The 12,592-nt window shown below is 34.2% G+C and overlaps 1 protein-coding gene across 1 annotated transcript in view; it reads left to right on the top strand.

The window, feature by feature from the left end:
* The window catches only part of GPM6A (glycoprotein M6A), a 118,875-nt gene extending 107,242 nt beyond the window's left edge, over nt 1–11,633 (top strand). Inside the window, exons 5-7 of the mRNA XM_064652523.1 lie at nt 2,042–2,118; nt 3,359–3,424; nt 9,371–11,633. Coding sequence (XP_064508593.1) covers nt 2,042–2,118; nt 3,359–3,424; nt 9,371–9,523 — 296 coding nt within the window. The 3' untranslated portion in view covers nt 9,524–11,633. The remainder of the gene's footprint in view (nt 1–2,041; nt 2,119–3,358; nt 3,425–9,370) is intronic.
* The last annotated feature ends 959 nt before the right edge of the window (nt 11,634–12,592 follow it).

Below are 12,592 nucleotides of genomic sequence, written 5' to 3'. Positions count from 1 at the left end.
ACACTGAATATAAAGCAAGATTTAACAAAATTGTTAAGCATCTCTTTCTATCCTTTTACCCACTAGTCAAGACAGTGTATGAGAGATGAACTGCATTTCCAGACTTGATAAAATTGAGTCAGCCTTGTCCATCTTCCCAGAGTACTGAAAATTTGGTCTGGGGCTTCTGTTTAGTGTCTTCTTTTGAGATTGCTGGAACTTGCCTAAAATGCTTAATTAGTCATTTACCTGAAGAATGACTCTTAAATCTTGTGGTAGGACACTGACTTGGAGATGTGAGGTCCTTGGGTATTATCTGTCTCTGCAGAGATGAACTGGGACAGGACAAGGTTCATTGCTTTCAAAAGTTTTGATGAGGAATGACAATACAAATTGTAACAGTCTAAGAGGCTGTTAGAGAAAGAGAGAGAGAGAGAGAGAATGAGAGGAGTGGGGCTAAAACCTGAATGGTGGAGGTTAGAATAGTGTGAGGAATATACACATACTTGTGTTTTGATGGGATGGGACATTTGGATAAAAAGGGATTTGAATCTTAAAAAGTCTGAGAATTCTTGTGTGAGTAATGGTGATTCAATTCCTCTCTTCCACAAGACTGATTTAATTCTAGGTGTTCTGGCCTCAATGGTTTCTCTACCCACAGAACTTTGGGTAATCTTACTATCGTTAGGCAGTTCCTTGTTTTTCTTTTGTTGCCCTGGTCTAATATAAAATCACAGTAGATTTTAATTGTTATTTTGATATATAAAAGAGACTGTGTTGATTGGGCATGAAACAGTTTCATTCACAGTAACCATTCCAATTAACCTGAAATAAAATATTTGACATTATTGCTTTCAAGAGGGGAAAAAAAGTTGGAATTTTTTATTTTTGGGGTTTTTTTCCCTACACTGCATGACAGGTGAGTTGAGAAAGCCATTATCTGTATAGGTCCCATCAAGAGTATTATTTTTTAATTTTTTTAATATTCATGGCTATTTTTTTATTAATTGTACTTAAAATGTGTATAGAACACTAACGTATAAAGTGGGTATAATGTACCTATTTCCTATAGATTCAGTGCAAAACGGACTGATTATTAATAGGAAAGAACAGTACATTTTTCATGATAATTGAGTTATTACAGTTTTCTTCAAACTAGTCTTTATTATCTGGACATTAACTAAAGGAAGCAAGGTAGCAGATTCTACTTATTCTTGCTGATAGAGAAACTATCATTACAATAAAGTATGTATTCGGGCAATGCTATTTTATAACTTGTGAAAACAGCTTTGTACCAGATCAACATGTCTGAAAAAAATATACAGCAAATTTCTCCACATGAGGGTAGAGAATGTGAACATGGTAAGTGTATATACTGATAAAAATGAAGAATTAAGGTATTTTCAAAACTGCCTGAAAAATTATTACTCACATAGTTTTTTCTAGGGCTTTTACTAAATAGATGATGTGGTAGCTCTGTGGCTGAAATTATCGTAGAATCCTAGAATATTTTGTGTTGGAAGAGACCTTAAAGATCATCTGGTTCCAATCCCCAACCATGGGCAGGGACACCTTCCTCTAGATCAGATTCCTCAGGACTCCGTCTGATCTGGTCTTCAAAACTTCCAGGATTAGGTCATCCACCACTTCTCAGGGAAACGTGGTCCAGTGACTCAACACTCTCACAATAAGGAATTTCTTCCCTACATCTAATCTAAACTCTACCCTCTTTCAGTTTAAGCCCTTACTCTTGTTCTATTACCACATGCACTTGTCTAAAGTCATTCTCTGTCTCTCTTGTCGGCCCCTTTTAGTTACTGCAAGGCTGCTGTAAGGTCTCCCCAGAGCCTTCTATTCTCCAGGCTATACAATCCCAAGTGTCTCAGCCTGTCTTCACAGGAGAGTTGCTCCATGCCCCTGATTGTCAACAAAAATCAGATTTTGAATGTTAAAATAAGTTCTTCAAAGAAGCCTAAAATTTGTATTTCTTAGCTTTTCTCATATTAAGTAAGTATATATATAGTAGGAATACTAAGTAATGTGAGTATTTGTTCTTTTTCAGGTATTGTAACTATTGGGGAGGAAAAGAAGGTTTGCACCTCATCAGAAAGTTTCATCAAGATGTGCGACTCTAATGAGGTGAATAAGTATGATAACATTTTTGGTAAATCCATAGTATATGTTGTAGTAGGAAGGAGCTGATGTGTGTTTTCTTACTGTTAATATTCTAATTCTACTTATGGTGATGAATAAAATCACAGTGAAAACTACAGTCTTTTGCCAAATACCAAATTTAGTCAGTGCAATTTCTCCGGCCATTTGTTTTCTAAATACACTTATGGTTTGTTTGTTTGGGATTTTTAAATAATTCCATTATTATCTACTTCGTTACTGAGATGTTTGTGAAAGCTAACACACCTGCTGCACTATGAATAATCTTTATATTGAATTACTGATTGAAGATCTTATGATTACAGTTGTGACAGGAGAGTAAAGATTTCAAATGGATTTGGCCAGACCTTGTAGTGTGTTGGGGTGGTAACAGTACACTTTTCTTTGTAGTTTTTCCCTTGGGCAAATGCTACCTGTTTCAGTGCAGCTGAGGTTTCTGGGTTTTTTTAAATTATAAAAGATGTAGGAGGGACAAAACAAAATTACATCTACCTAAAACAAAGAGAGGCTAAAATGTTGATCCCTCTGAAGTTAAAGGGTGCTTTGCTAAATGTTTCACTGGGTCTTACTATGTTTGAACAAATCTTTGAGTGGAGGTGCACAGTCTGCCCTTATACCTTTTGGCATCTAATACAATGCAACTCTTCCAGTGCAACTCTTCTCTGTGGCTGCTGTATAAACCAGGTCACTGAAATTAAAAACAAATGTAATCATTTTTTTGGGGGTGAGGAAGGTGGTTAATTTGGATTATGCAAGTAACCTTGTTTATATTATATCACTACCAACAAATTCGATCAGCAAATTTGGGAGTAAAGTAGATCAACATATGAAGATAGAAAGCTATTGCTAACAAGGGGAAAATGGGTTTTTCTCAGGCTGGCTCTGACACTAGAGAAGCCACCACAAACATAAATCTGTAGGTAATATTGTAACAAAAAATAAATGTTGTAGTGTTTATTTTTAAATAGTTTTCTTACTATTTTATTATTTAAATGGTATGTTTTTAAATAGAGTAATGCTTTGTCTCCAATACGAGTATTGTAACAAAAACAAGCATTATGTAGTGATGTACATGTTAATTTCTTGGAAATAGTATTCCTAGTCAGGCACCAGGGAGGTAATTATTTGCACTACGTTATTCTGACTTTTGTTCAGTTTCTGTTTGGTGTACAACCATGAAAGTCCCTTTCTTTGTCTCCCTTTGCAGCTAAATATGACATTCCATTTGTTCATTGTGGCACTTGCTGGAGCTGGAGCAGCAGTCATTGCTATGGTAAGCTGACCAATACTCTACTCCTCATCTGAAATGCTAATACATTCTGATTCTGACTGAGGATCAGCTGCTCCATTTCCGTACTATCACTGAATGCTATTACTAAAATATAATTCTGTAATTTAATACTCTTTATCTTTTTCTTTTTTTAAATATATTGATGATTTCCCTTTGAAGTAGAATATCATTATTAGTTTTTTAAATAAAAAACCACCTGTAAGTACATGCTAAGAATTTTTATTATTCTCTTGCTGTGTTCATACAAGTATTTGAATTCACGTGTCTGCCTCATGACCATAGTATTATACTTTTATGATCTGTGATGCTATTTTGGGAGCAGAATATTTTTGTCAGTTCTGTGAATATATGTAAATGTTGTGGGGTTTTTTCTGTCAAGTCTAATTTTTTTGCTTCTTTATAATGAAGATTACTTTAAATTTGATGACATTTTGTCAATGAGAATGTTCCACTGACAAAAAAGTGTCAGAGCTATTACCCTGCTCTTCTGCCTTTTGTCTGCTGTATCTGCTTAAACATAAAGATATTTTTAGACTCGTGATTCTGTACCACTGTAGCTTTGTATTATGCACACTGGAATGGAAAATGAAAAATGACTATTACGTGGTACTGATGCATTCATAAGAAAAGTGTTGTTGGTGGTGATTACTATATACTATTTATACTAGTAATTTTCTGTTGAATCCTAGGGCCATGATTTTTTTGTTATCCTCAGAATTACATTTATAAAAAGGGACAGTCAGAGAATATTCAATGAATCTAGTGTTCCTGTAATATTATTGATTTTTTTTTTGTTCTTCCCTTCTTTTTTTTCAGTATTACATGACAGCCTGCCAATATAGCAAAGATAGCTAAATTAAAAATAGATATTTTAATGTAATATTTGTTTCAAGACCACAAATAATAATTATATTAGTAGAATACATTTCATATTAATAATTTAATTGGTTTTCCAATCTGAGTTTTGTCTCATTACAGCTGCAAAAATTGTGACCACATAGCTATTATTATAATATATCATTAGTGTCAGGAAAGTTTATCCAAGAGATCATTAGTTTTCCATTGCATTATTGTTTTTAATTATATCAGTGGTAATTATCAAATACTATTTTGTTCAGATAAAAATTCTGCATTTCAAAGAAGAGTTTTGAGTCAGAATAGCCAGCAAAAGATATTCAATGAAAAGGAACACATCCTCAGTGAAAGGAAATTAAGTAGTACATTGAGCCACATAGTTTAAATACATGATACTTTCAATGAAGTTTTAAAAAACACCCTTCAAAGCTCACCATATCAAAGATGCCATAGATGTGTTATATGAAGAACAAATCCCCTAGGAATTCACTTTGATGGTGCATATTTATTCACATATTTTTTAAGTGTTACCCGTACCCAAGTGTGCTTTCTATTGGATTCTGTAACTGCACAGAGTGGCCACAATAACACTGTTTCAACAATAATATAAATTAATGTTCTAAGTGCTGCTAAGTTGTGTAGTGTCCCAATGCTGGTAAATATAAGTTTTATTTAATTTTTGCAACTGTGTTATATATATTTCAATTTTGTAATTGTATTTTTTGCTTTTAACCCATCATTGTGATCTGTTAGGTACCGCGTGAAGACTAGCACATTTCGCTCTTTGATGGTGATAATTTCTAAATCCAGCGTACCAGGCCACATTTATAGGTTGAGTAGTGTGCTTCACACTTGACACAATAGCTCAACGACAAGGGACAGGATACGAGGGAAAATTCAGAATTTTGTGATGGGACATGCAGGTTCTTCCTTTAGGGAAGCTTGCTTTCCCAAGGAAAAAGTAATTTAAAGGAGAAAAAATGAATTTTTGTCCTAAATATCTCATCTAGGAAGAAGAAAAAAGTCCTTTTTTTTTCCCCCAATATCCACACTCAAATTAGTAGATGGAGGTAATGTATCAGTGGGCTAGGGCACAGAACAAAGTTTGCAGAAGCCATTTAAGTAAGTGGAGAATGAATGCCTTTCACTATATGTGCTGTTGCAAGAATAATCACAAATATGAATTGATAATGTTTCTGTATATCTAGAACAGCAGCAGATCTCCATGTCTGTGAAATTCAACAAGACTTAACAGAAAAATGAGATTAAAATACCAATCCTTTACAAATAAGAAAGCTTGTGAAATTAATACCCTCTTAAAACATTTCTTGCAAACAGTTACTTTAAGCTAGAATAGGTCCATCTGACTAAAGTGGTGAGTGTATTGTATTTATGGCCAGCCGTTAATAGTAGTGCATCATCGATGAGACTGCTGAATAACCGAGTTGGTAAAATCTGCTCTCTGAAATGACATTTTAAGTCATGACATCAATATACTCAGCTATATCCTCACTTCTGGATTTGTAGACGTTTGCAAGTGCCAGATTATTTGATATTTGAAGATTTCTTGAACTCTTTAATGCCAATATGATTCTACAAAATTCACCAAAGAACCAGCTCATTCATAAATGTTAAGGCCATCTCTCTCCAGGATACTTCTCATGAAACTGTATCTTAAAAACATATTTTTTAAAAAAATATAGTTTTTTATTGCAAATCCACAACAAAAATTGTTAATACTTGAAAAAACATTTAGTCACAAGTCACAATTTCCCCATATCTACTATTTAACCTCTCTCTTGGGCTCAGATTTGTATATGAATGTTAATATTTAATCTGCAAAGAAGAATGCTGATTTGGGGTTCAAAAGGAGAATTGTCCTATGTGTTCGGACTGATGTATAGAAAACCTCATATTTTTTACCCTATGTGTCAGAGAAAGCTTTATTTTGTAGCAAAGGAAGATGTCAAATAGTTTGCTTTGAAAATTTACTATTCTTAGACATCAGGCCAAGATGAAAAAAACCACAACCCCCTGATAGAATGTCGTAATTTATGTCATAAATGCTTTTTATGATCTTGATCATGGAAAAAATAGCCAGGATTTTGAATCATATTTAATTTGTACAATGTATGATTCTGAAAAGTACTGTTCTTTCTTATGTCTGAATGGATAATAAATGGATACAGAAAAGATCATTGCAGTAATATGTATTAATTTTGCTGTTGTCAATCTTGTGTCTGATAGGAGATAGAAGTTGTTTAAATGTAAAATCTAGCATTTCAAAGAGTTCATTGTAAAGTCAGTATCCATCCCACCTGTGATGTTTTCCCAAAATCACTACAGAAAAACTTAATTATGAGATGCACCTTTTCCCTTTTCAAAAAGTGAGCAATACTCTTTTGCCTGGACTTACACAGAAATTATGTCCTGTAAAATGGAGATGCAATGAATTCTCCTGAAACAGGAACAAGGGAAAAAAAGTGGTCTAGTCTCTCTCCCCAGTATAATTGTGTTCTTCTGCATGGTAGTAGATGCATGCAAAGACAGGAAAAAAGTTATTTAGACTTGGGTCCCGTGGAAGTAATGACATATCCTGAATGGAAAAACAAAACAAAACAAAAGAACCCTCCTATCCTAGCTGCAATTCGAGTTTGAGAAGGTTGAAGCCAACCTTCACCTTGTGAGGAAATCTAAGGTATGGAAGGACCCTGCACTGTCTTGCATGTCTGTAATAGAAACATCCTGGGGCAGACTGTGGAAGCTGCCCAGCTTCAATTTAAATAAGCCCTGATGGGGCCCCCACTGGCTTCAGGCTATTCAGGTCATGGATTGTGAAGTGCAATTAGACAGCCACTTAGAGATGACCTCCTCAGTGTGGCAATGTTATCTAGGAACTTGGTGTTAAACAAAAAAACAGAGGTGGCAGGACTGTTCAAGGTATACGTCATTATAAAACTTTGATATGTATTTGAGATTACATGAGCTAAAGTAGTTGTTTCCAGGAAAGTCTTCCTACTTACAGTGAATGTGAACTACAAGACTTTTCAATGGTTTTTCTAGCAGCTCGGTTTAGTAACTTTAAAGGAAGGTATGGGCAAAGAATTGGAGTTTAATGAAGGTCAGACTGTGGCCAATGTACCTTCAAAATGGTTTGTCCTTTTTTTTTAATAAAAAAAAGAAAAATGACAAGTGATACTGCAAGATATTTGGTTTAAATTTGTATCTTACTGAGTGATTACCAAATATTTTGTGAGGATAAGAAATGTGCCTACATCATCCCATTTTCATCACACATTCTTCAGTTGCAAGGTTTTCTGGTAGATGTGTTTTAAAAGGTCAGGAAGATGTGAGTACACTGCTCAAATACCCCCCACTTTCAGGATTCTCATGTCTACAATCTGTTTGAGGTTCAGATAGTATTTTTTATTTGAAATCTTGCCTTCAGAGGACCAGCACTCACGTTTCCATTAGATGCAAATTGTAATTGTCTGAGATGACAGAATTAGAATTACTTGCCTATTTCTTTTGATTTTTCTCAAGAGTTTTACTATGGAGGAAATTTAAGACATTTTACTCAGCACAGTGAGGATGCAGCATTAGGACCTCTCATTTGATCTAGAAATGCCTGATCCAGAAACTACTCATGGTGAAAGCTTTTGGAACAGCTGAGTTAGATAGAAGGTGTTTCTTTTTCCTGTGTGCTAAATTATGACCAGAAAGTGTCACAGAGACACATTAATTGCTGCAATATACAACACTTGTACTATCATCACAGGCCGTGCTGCTAATACTGTAGTATAGATATTAAGAAACTCCTAAAGATATGTAGAAACACTCTCTGTACTCTTTTTCCAGGAGGACAGATTCTCTGAACAATTTCTTTCCATTTTGTGGGTCTTCAAGCCAGTCTATATTGCTCAAATAAGGATTAACTTGGAGCTTACCATAAAACATGAGGACAAAAAAGATACCGAAAATATTTTATCTTCTGGAGGACTTCAGAATGCTTTCCTTGATCTTAATAATCCAGATTAACAAATGCACTTTTGCCTGCACTAATTGGCAAAAATTGCCAACAAACATTTGTGAAAAAAGCCAACATTGGCATTTTCAAAAGAGAAAGAACCTATTAAGATGGATCATTCATTTACTATGAATCTAAGATGCTCATATCTACAACAGTGCAACATGAACAGGAGTTGAATTAATTGAAACCCAGTATAACTTCTTGATTTTTTAGGGAGGGGTGGAATCTTTTGGGTTTCAGGAAATTATCTGCTGCCTCTGAGGCAGTTGATTAACATAAATTTAAGAGATTATCTCATCGGAAAGTGTCTGAAAGCCTGCTAGGGAAGGAATAACTGTCCAGAGGGTCCTAGCATAAACCAGTTGAATATCATTATTGAACATTTTTATTTTCTGGAGGAATACTAAATCAACAGTGCATCCAATTTTTTTGTAGCTATAAGTTGTCACATTTTGCCTACCTGAATTTATTTTTCAATTGCTGACAATTTTTTCACAAATTAGCTGGTTAAATAAATAGCTAGAGTTATAGTTGAAAGAAGTAAGTCATGGCTAACTGGAAAGACAATGCTAACTTTAACAAAAAATAAAAACCAAAACTTTATGTTATTGTATTAGATATGTAACTATAAGACTATAGATATGTCGACCGCATATTTCTATTTTAAGAACTATTTTAACAAATAGTGATTCAGTGGGGAAAAGTCTCCAATAAATAACCAGAAGGCATTTTCATACGTAGATTTGCAGACTAGCTGTAACAGTAATGCAGGGATGATTTCTTGATTTTTCAGGTTTTAATTTTTTTTACAAGCCTTGCTGCCAACTACTAGTCATAATAACAGTAACAGCTGCGAGGTGACTAATCTGAGGATTAATTAAGTTCAAATTTAAACTTACCATCATGGTGCTGTACTACTTGTTGACTTAAGAATACCTAGTTCCAGCAGATAAGAACCCAATCTCTGGCTATAACTTTCAAGTTTGAACATGCTCTGTTCTGACTAGATCTATTGGTTCCTAACTCTGTTACCTCTCTTACAGGTCCATTATCTCATGGTCTTGTCTGCCAACTGGGCCTATGTGAAAGATGCTTGCAGAATGCAAAAATATGAGGATATTAAATCAAAGGAGGAACAAGAGCTTCATGATATTCATTCTACTCGCTCTAAAGAGCGGCTCAACGCTTACACATAAGAGAAACCTTGTTTTACTTCCTAACATGTGAATGCTTTGTTGTTTAACTAAAGGCCATCCAACCATTTTAAAAACAATTGAAAGTGCTTCTCACAAAAGATAGTTTGGGTGACTTACATATCACCTACATACAATTCTTGGTTGTCTAGCACTTGGTTTCTTAATTAGTTCTTACTTTGTGTGACCATTCTCTACCACAGAGCTCCTAAATAGCCTTTCCTGAATCCTTTTAAGCTAATTAGTTCTGATAGATCAAGGAAACTAAACTATTGTCAAATACAACTATGTGTTTGATTTTTTTAATCACTTTGTATGTGTTATGCATAACACCTTTTGCATCGTTTCTTATATGTTTTTGGAAAAAAAGTAGCTTTTTATACTTTTTAGTTTTGAGTTAAGTAACTACTTTAACTACAGGTATACTTCAAAGGGACCATTGTACATGGTGTACAATATATAAAGAAAACATTCTGATGACTTTCCTTTATATTTGGAAAATCTGCCAGATGGACCCTGATCAACTTGAATGAAGGTCCTAAGAACGTTTTAAACGCTCAAAGGTGCAATTTCTAAATTTGTAATAGTGGGTAAAAAAAATGAAAAAAAAAAGCGAAAAAAGGAAAAAAAAGGAAAAAAAAAAGAAAAAAGTGCTTCTTATCTTTGTTAACATTGTATTATTATTGATGTTTTTAAAGAATATTCTCTTGTTCCAAGTTCCATGGGTGATAATTCCTGTTTGTATTGTGAGCATGCAGTCCGTGGTGCTAACAATGCATGGCCACTTGCCTTTTGGAGGAATTCAATACCACGGCTACCTGTTAAAAAGTTATGGTATATAGACAACTGTTAATTAAGTGATATAGTTATTCATAGTTTTTTACAGAATGATCTCTCTTTAATTCAATGCTGGTTATGCTAAATTGGAGCTGTTCATGTGATGATGTAAGAAATTACTGCTTGGCTACATTTATGAAAGTAATATATCAAAAATACAGTGACCATAGGAGTCAGATGTCTTTTTACCTGCTTTAAAAATTTAAATGGATTGCACCTGTCTGAACCGTCAAAGATACATTAAAGGAGACTTCCGTAAATGTTATAGCTTGGCTTCTAGCTTTCCTACACATAATGGTTTACCTGTATTATGTTGAAGTAAGGTGAACGACCACTACAGAGCTTATTATTTGAAAGTGTAGCAATATATTTGAACCTTTATTTTGATAGGAAAATGTTATCAGAAAGATAGGTCATCTTAATTTGAAAGAATTACCTATATCAAAAACAGAACAAAAAACCCTATTTAAGAACAGTCGGTATTATTGGACCAAATTTGGTGGATTTTTTTTTTTTAATTTTGCCTATTTCTAATGCTACAAGAATGCTGTAAAGTGTCTTTTAAAGTGATGTAGCCTGACAAGACATTTTTGTCAGTGTTAAGAATCTTAGGTAGTTTTGTGCACTTATTGGACCATTGTGAATTCTCTCTCAGTGTAAGTGCATTTCTAATAAAACTTATTGAGTAAAACTCTTCTTTGTACTATTACTAGTCATGCATCATCAGTAATTTTTAACAATTCTTGTAGTAAGTAGAAGGTAATACTATAGTTACTTGTGGCATGATAATGCATTAAGTAGTATTAGTTGGTTGAGGTTTTTTTTCTTTTTGTTTTCTTTTGATTGTTTTGGGGGTTTTTTGGTTGTGTTTTTGATTTGGGGTTTTGGTTTTGGTTTGTTTTTTTTTTACACTTAGGCTGTCCTACAGGGTCAACAGTTTTCTGATAATGTGCAGTACCGGTATTACAGTTCTGCAAAAAGTATTAGGAACCTCTTTTTGGATTCTATATTGTAGTGTTTCAGTTTTGTGTCTTAAAATGTTTGTGCTGATTTTTAAAACTATGTCTTTTAAACTCATGTAATGATGTTAATGCTTTTGGCTCTTCTCTGGTATTAGAGTTTGTATTTTCACAAAGAATGCTTTGTAGCAGGCATTACAATTAATCTGTTTTGTACATAAATGTGCCAACAGCTTGATGGTGGCGTTTTTGAAATGTAGAACAAAGTGCTTGCAAAAATGTAATAAACACACTTGTGTACTTTGTGTTCTTGTTAATTCTTTGTGTAGTTTTCTTTGCCTATACTGAACAAATCATTGTAACCAGAAAGGGAAGAAGCTTGCTCCTTCTATTAACCTTCCTATTGTGCAGATTGCTTCAAATATGTCTCTTAATCAGAATTTAGTGTCAGAAATTATATATCCTAAGAATAAGAGAGTAAAATATTTTCTCAGAGCAGAATTTCACGGTCTAGGACAAGCCAGGTAGCATGAGCCATTCTTATATTTTTAACATCAGTCAAAAGAACAACTGGGCACAACATTACTGCAGTGTCATTTGGAACAGCTCAGCAGAAGGTGATCTGACATCAGTTTGAATCTTGCTGAGGATACTGATTGCAGGATGTTACAGTAGCTAATACTATGAAACCTTGATAACAATACTGCTATGTGCATGTAAAGTAAATTAAATGGTTAAGAGAAATCTATAGCTGTGCCAAATAACATGATATCACTAAAGAAAATTATTTAAAATACAGTTCCACAATGTGTTTATTCTTGGTAAACTAACTGTTATGTAGCTCTTTGTGTGCTTTCTGTGAGAACATGTGCCATAATAGCAAACAATTTTTCAGGAGCAGCACAAGCCAAGGGAGGAGACGAGCTTCCCATAGCACAGCACACCAGTCATAACTGATTCACTTCAAAGTTTGTGCATATTTGGTTTATTCCAGACTCTTCTCTGTTTGTTGACACCCTAAGCTGATTTTTCCTGAGGTAGGCTGCATGGATCTTGATTTCTATAGACTCTTCTGTGCTTAGTCTAAACATCTGACTATTGTGCTTTTCAGAAACAAGAAAACCCATTGTAGATCAATCTGTTTGGTGCAGGTTTTTGCTGCACAAAAGGGTGCAGTTAAATTAAAATTTCAGTTTAAGTTTCCAGCCCTAGCTACTCAGTTCTGCATTTTCTTCACAGTTTACTATGCCCCACCAATAGTGCTCATAGCATGTTA

The sequence above is a fragment of the Pseudopipra pipra genome, chromosome 4, assembly GCF_036250125.1.
Source record: "Pseudopipra pipra isolate bDixPip1 chromosome 4, bDixPip1.hap1, whole genome shotgun sequence".
Lineage (NCBI taxonomy): Eukaryota > Metazoa > Chordata > Aves > Passeriformes > Pipridae > Pseudopipra > Pseudopipra pipra.
The sequence above is the reverse complement of the archived record's forward strand: the minus strand, read 5'-3'. Positions and strand labels throughout refer to the sequence as shown.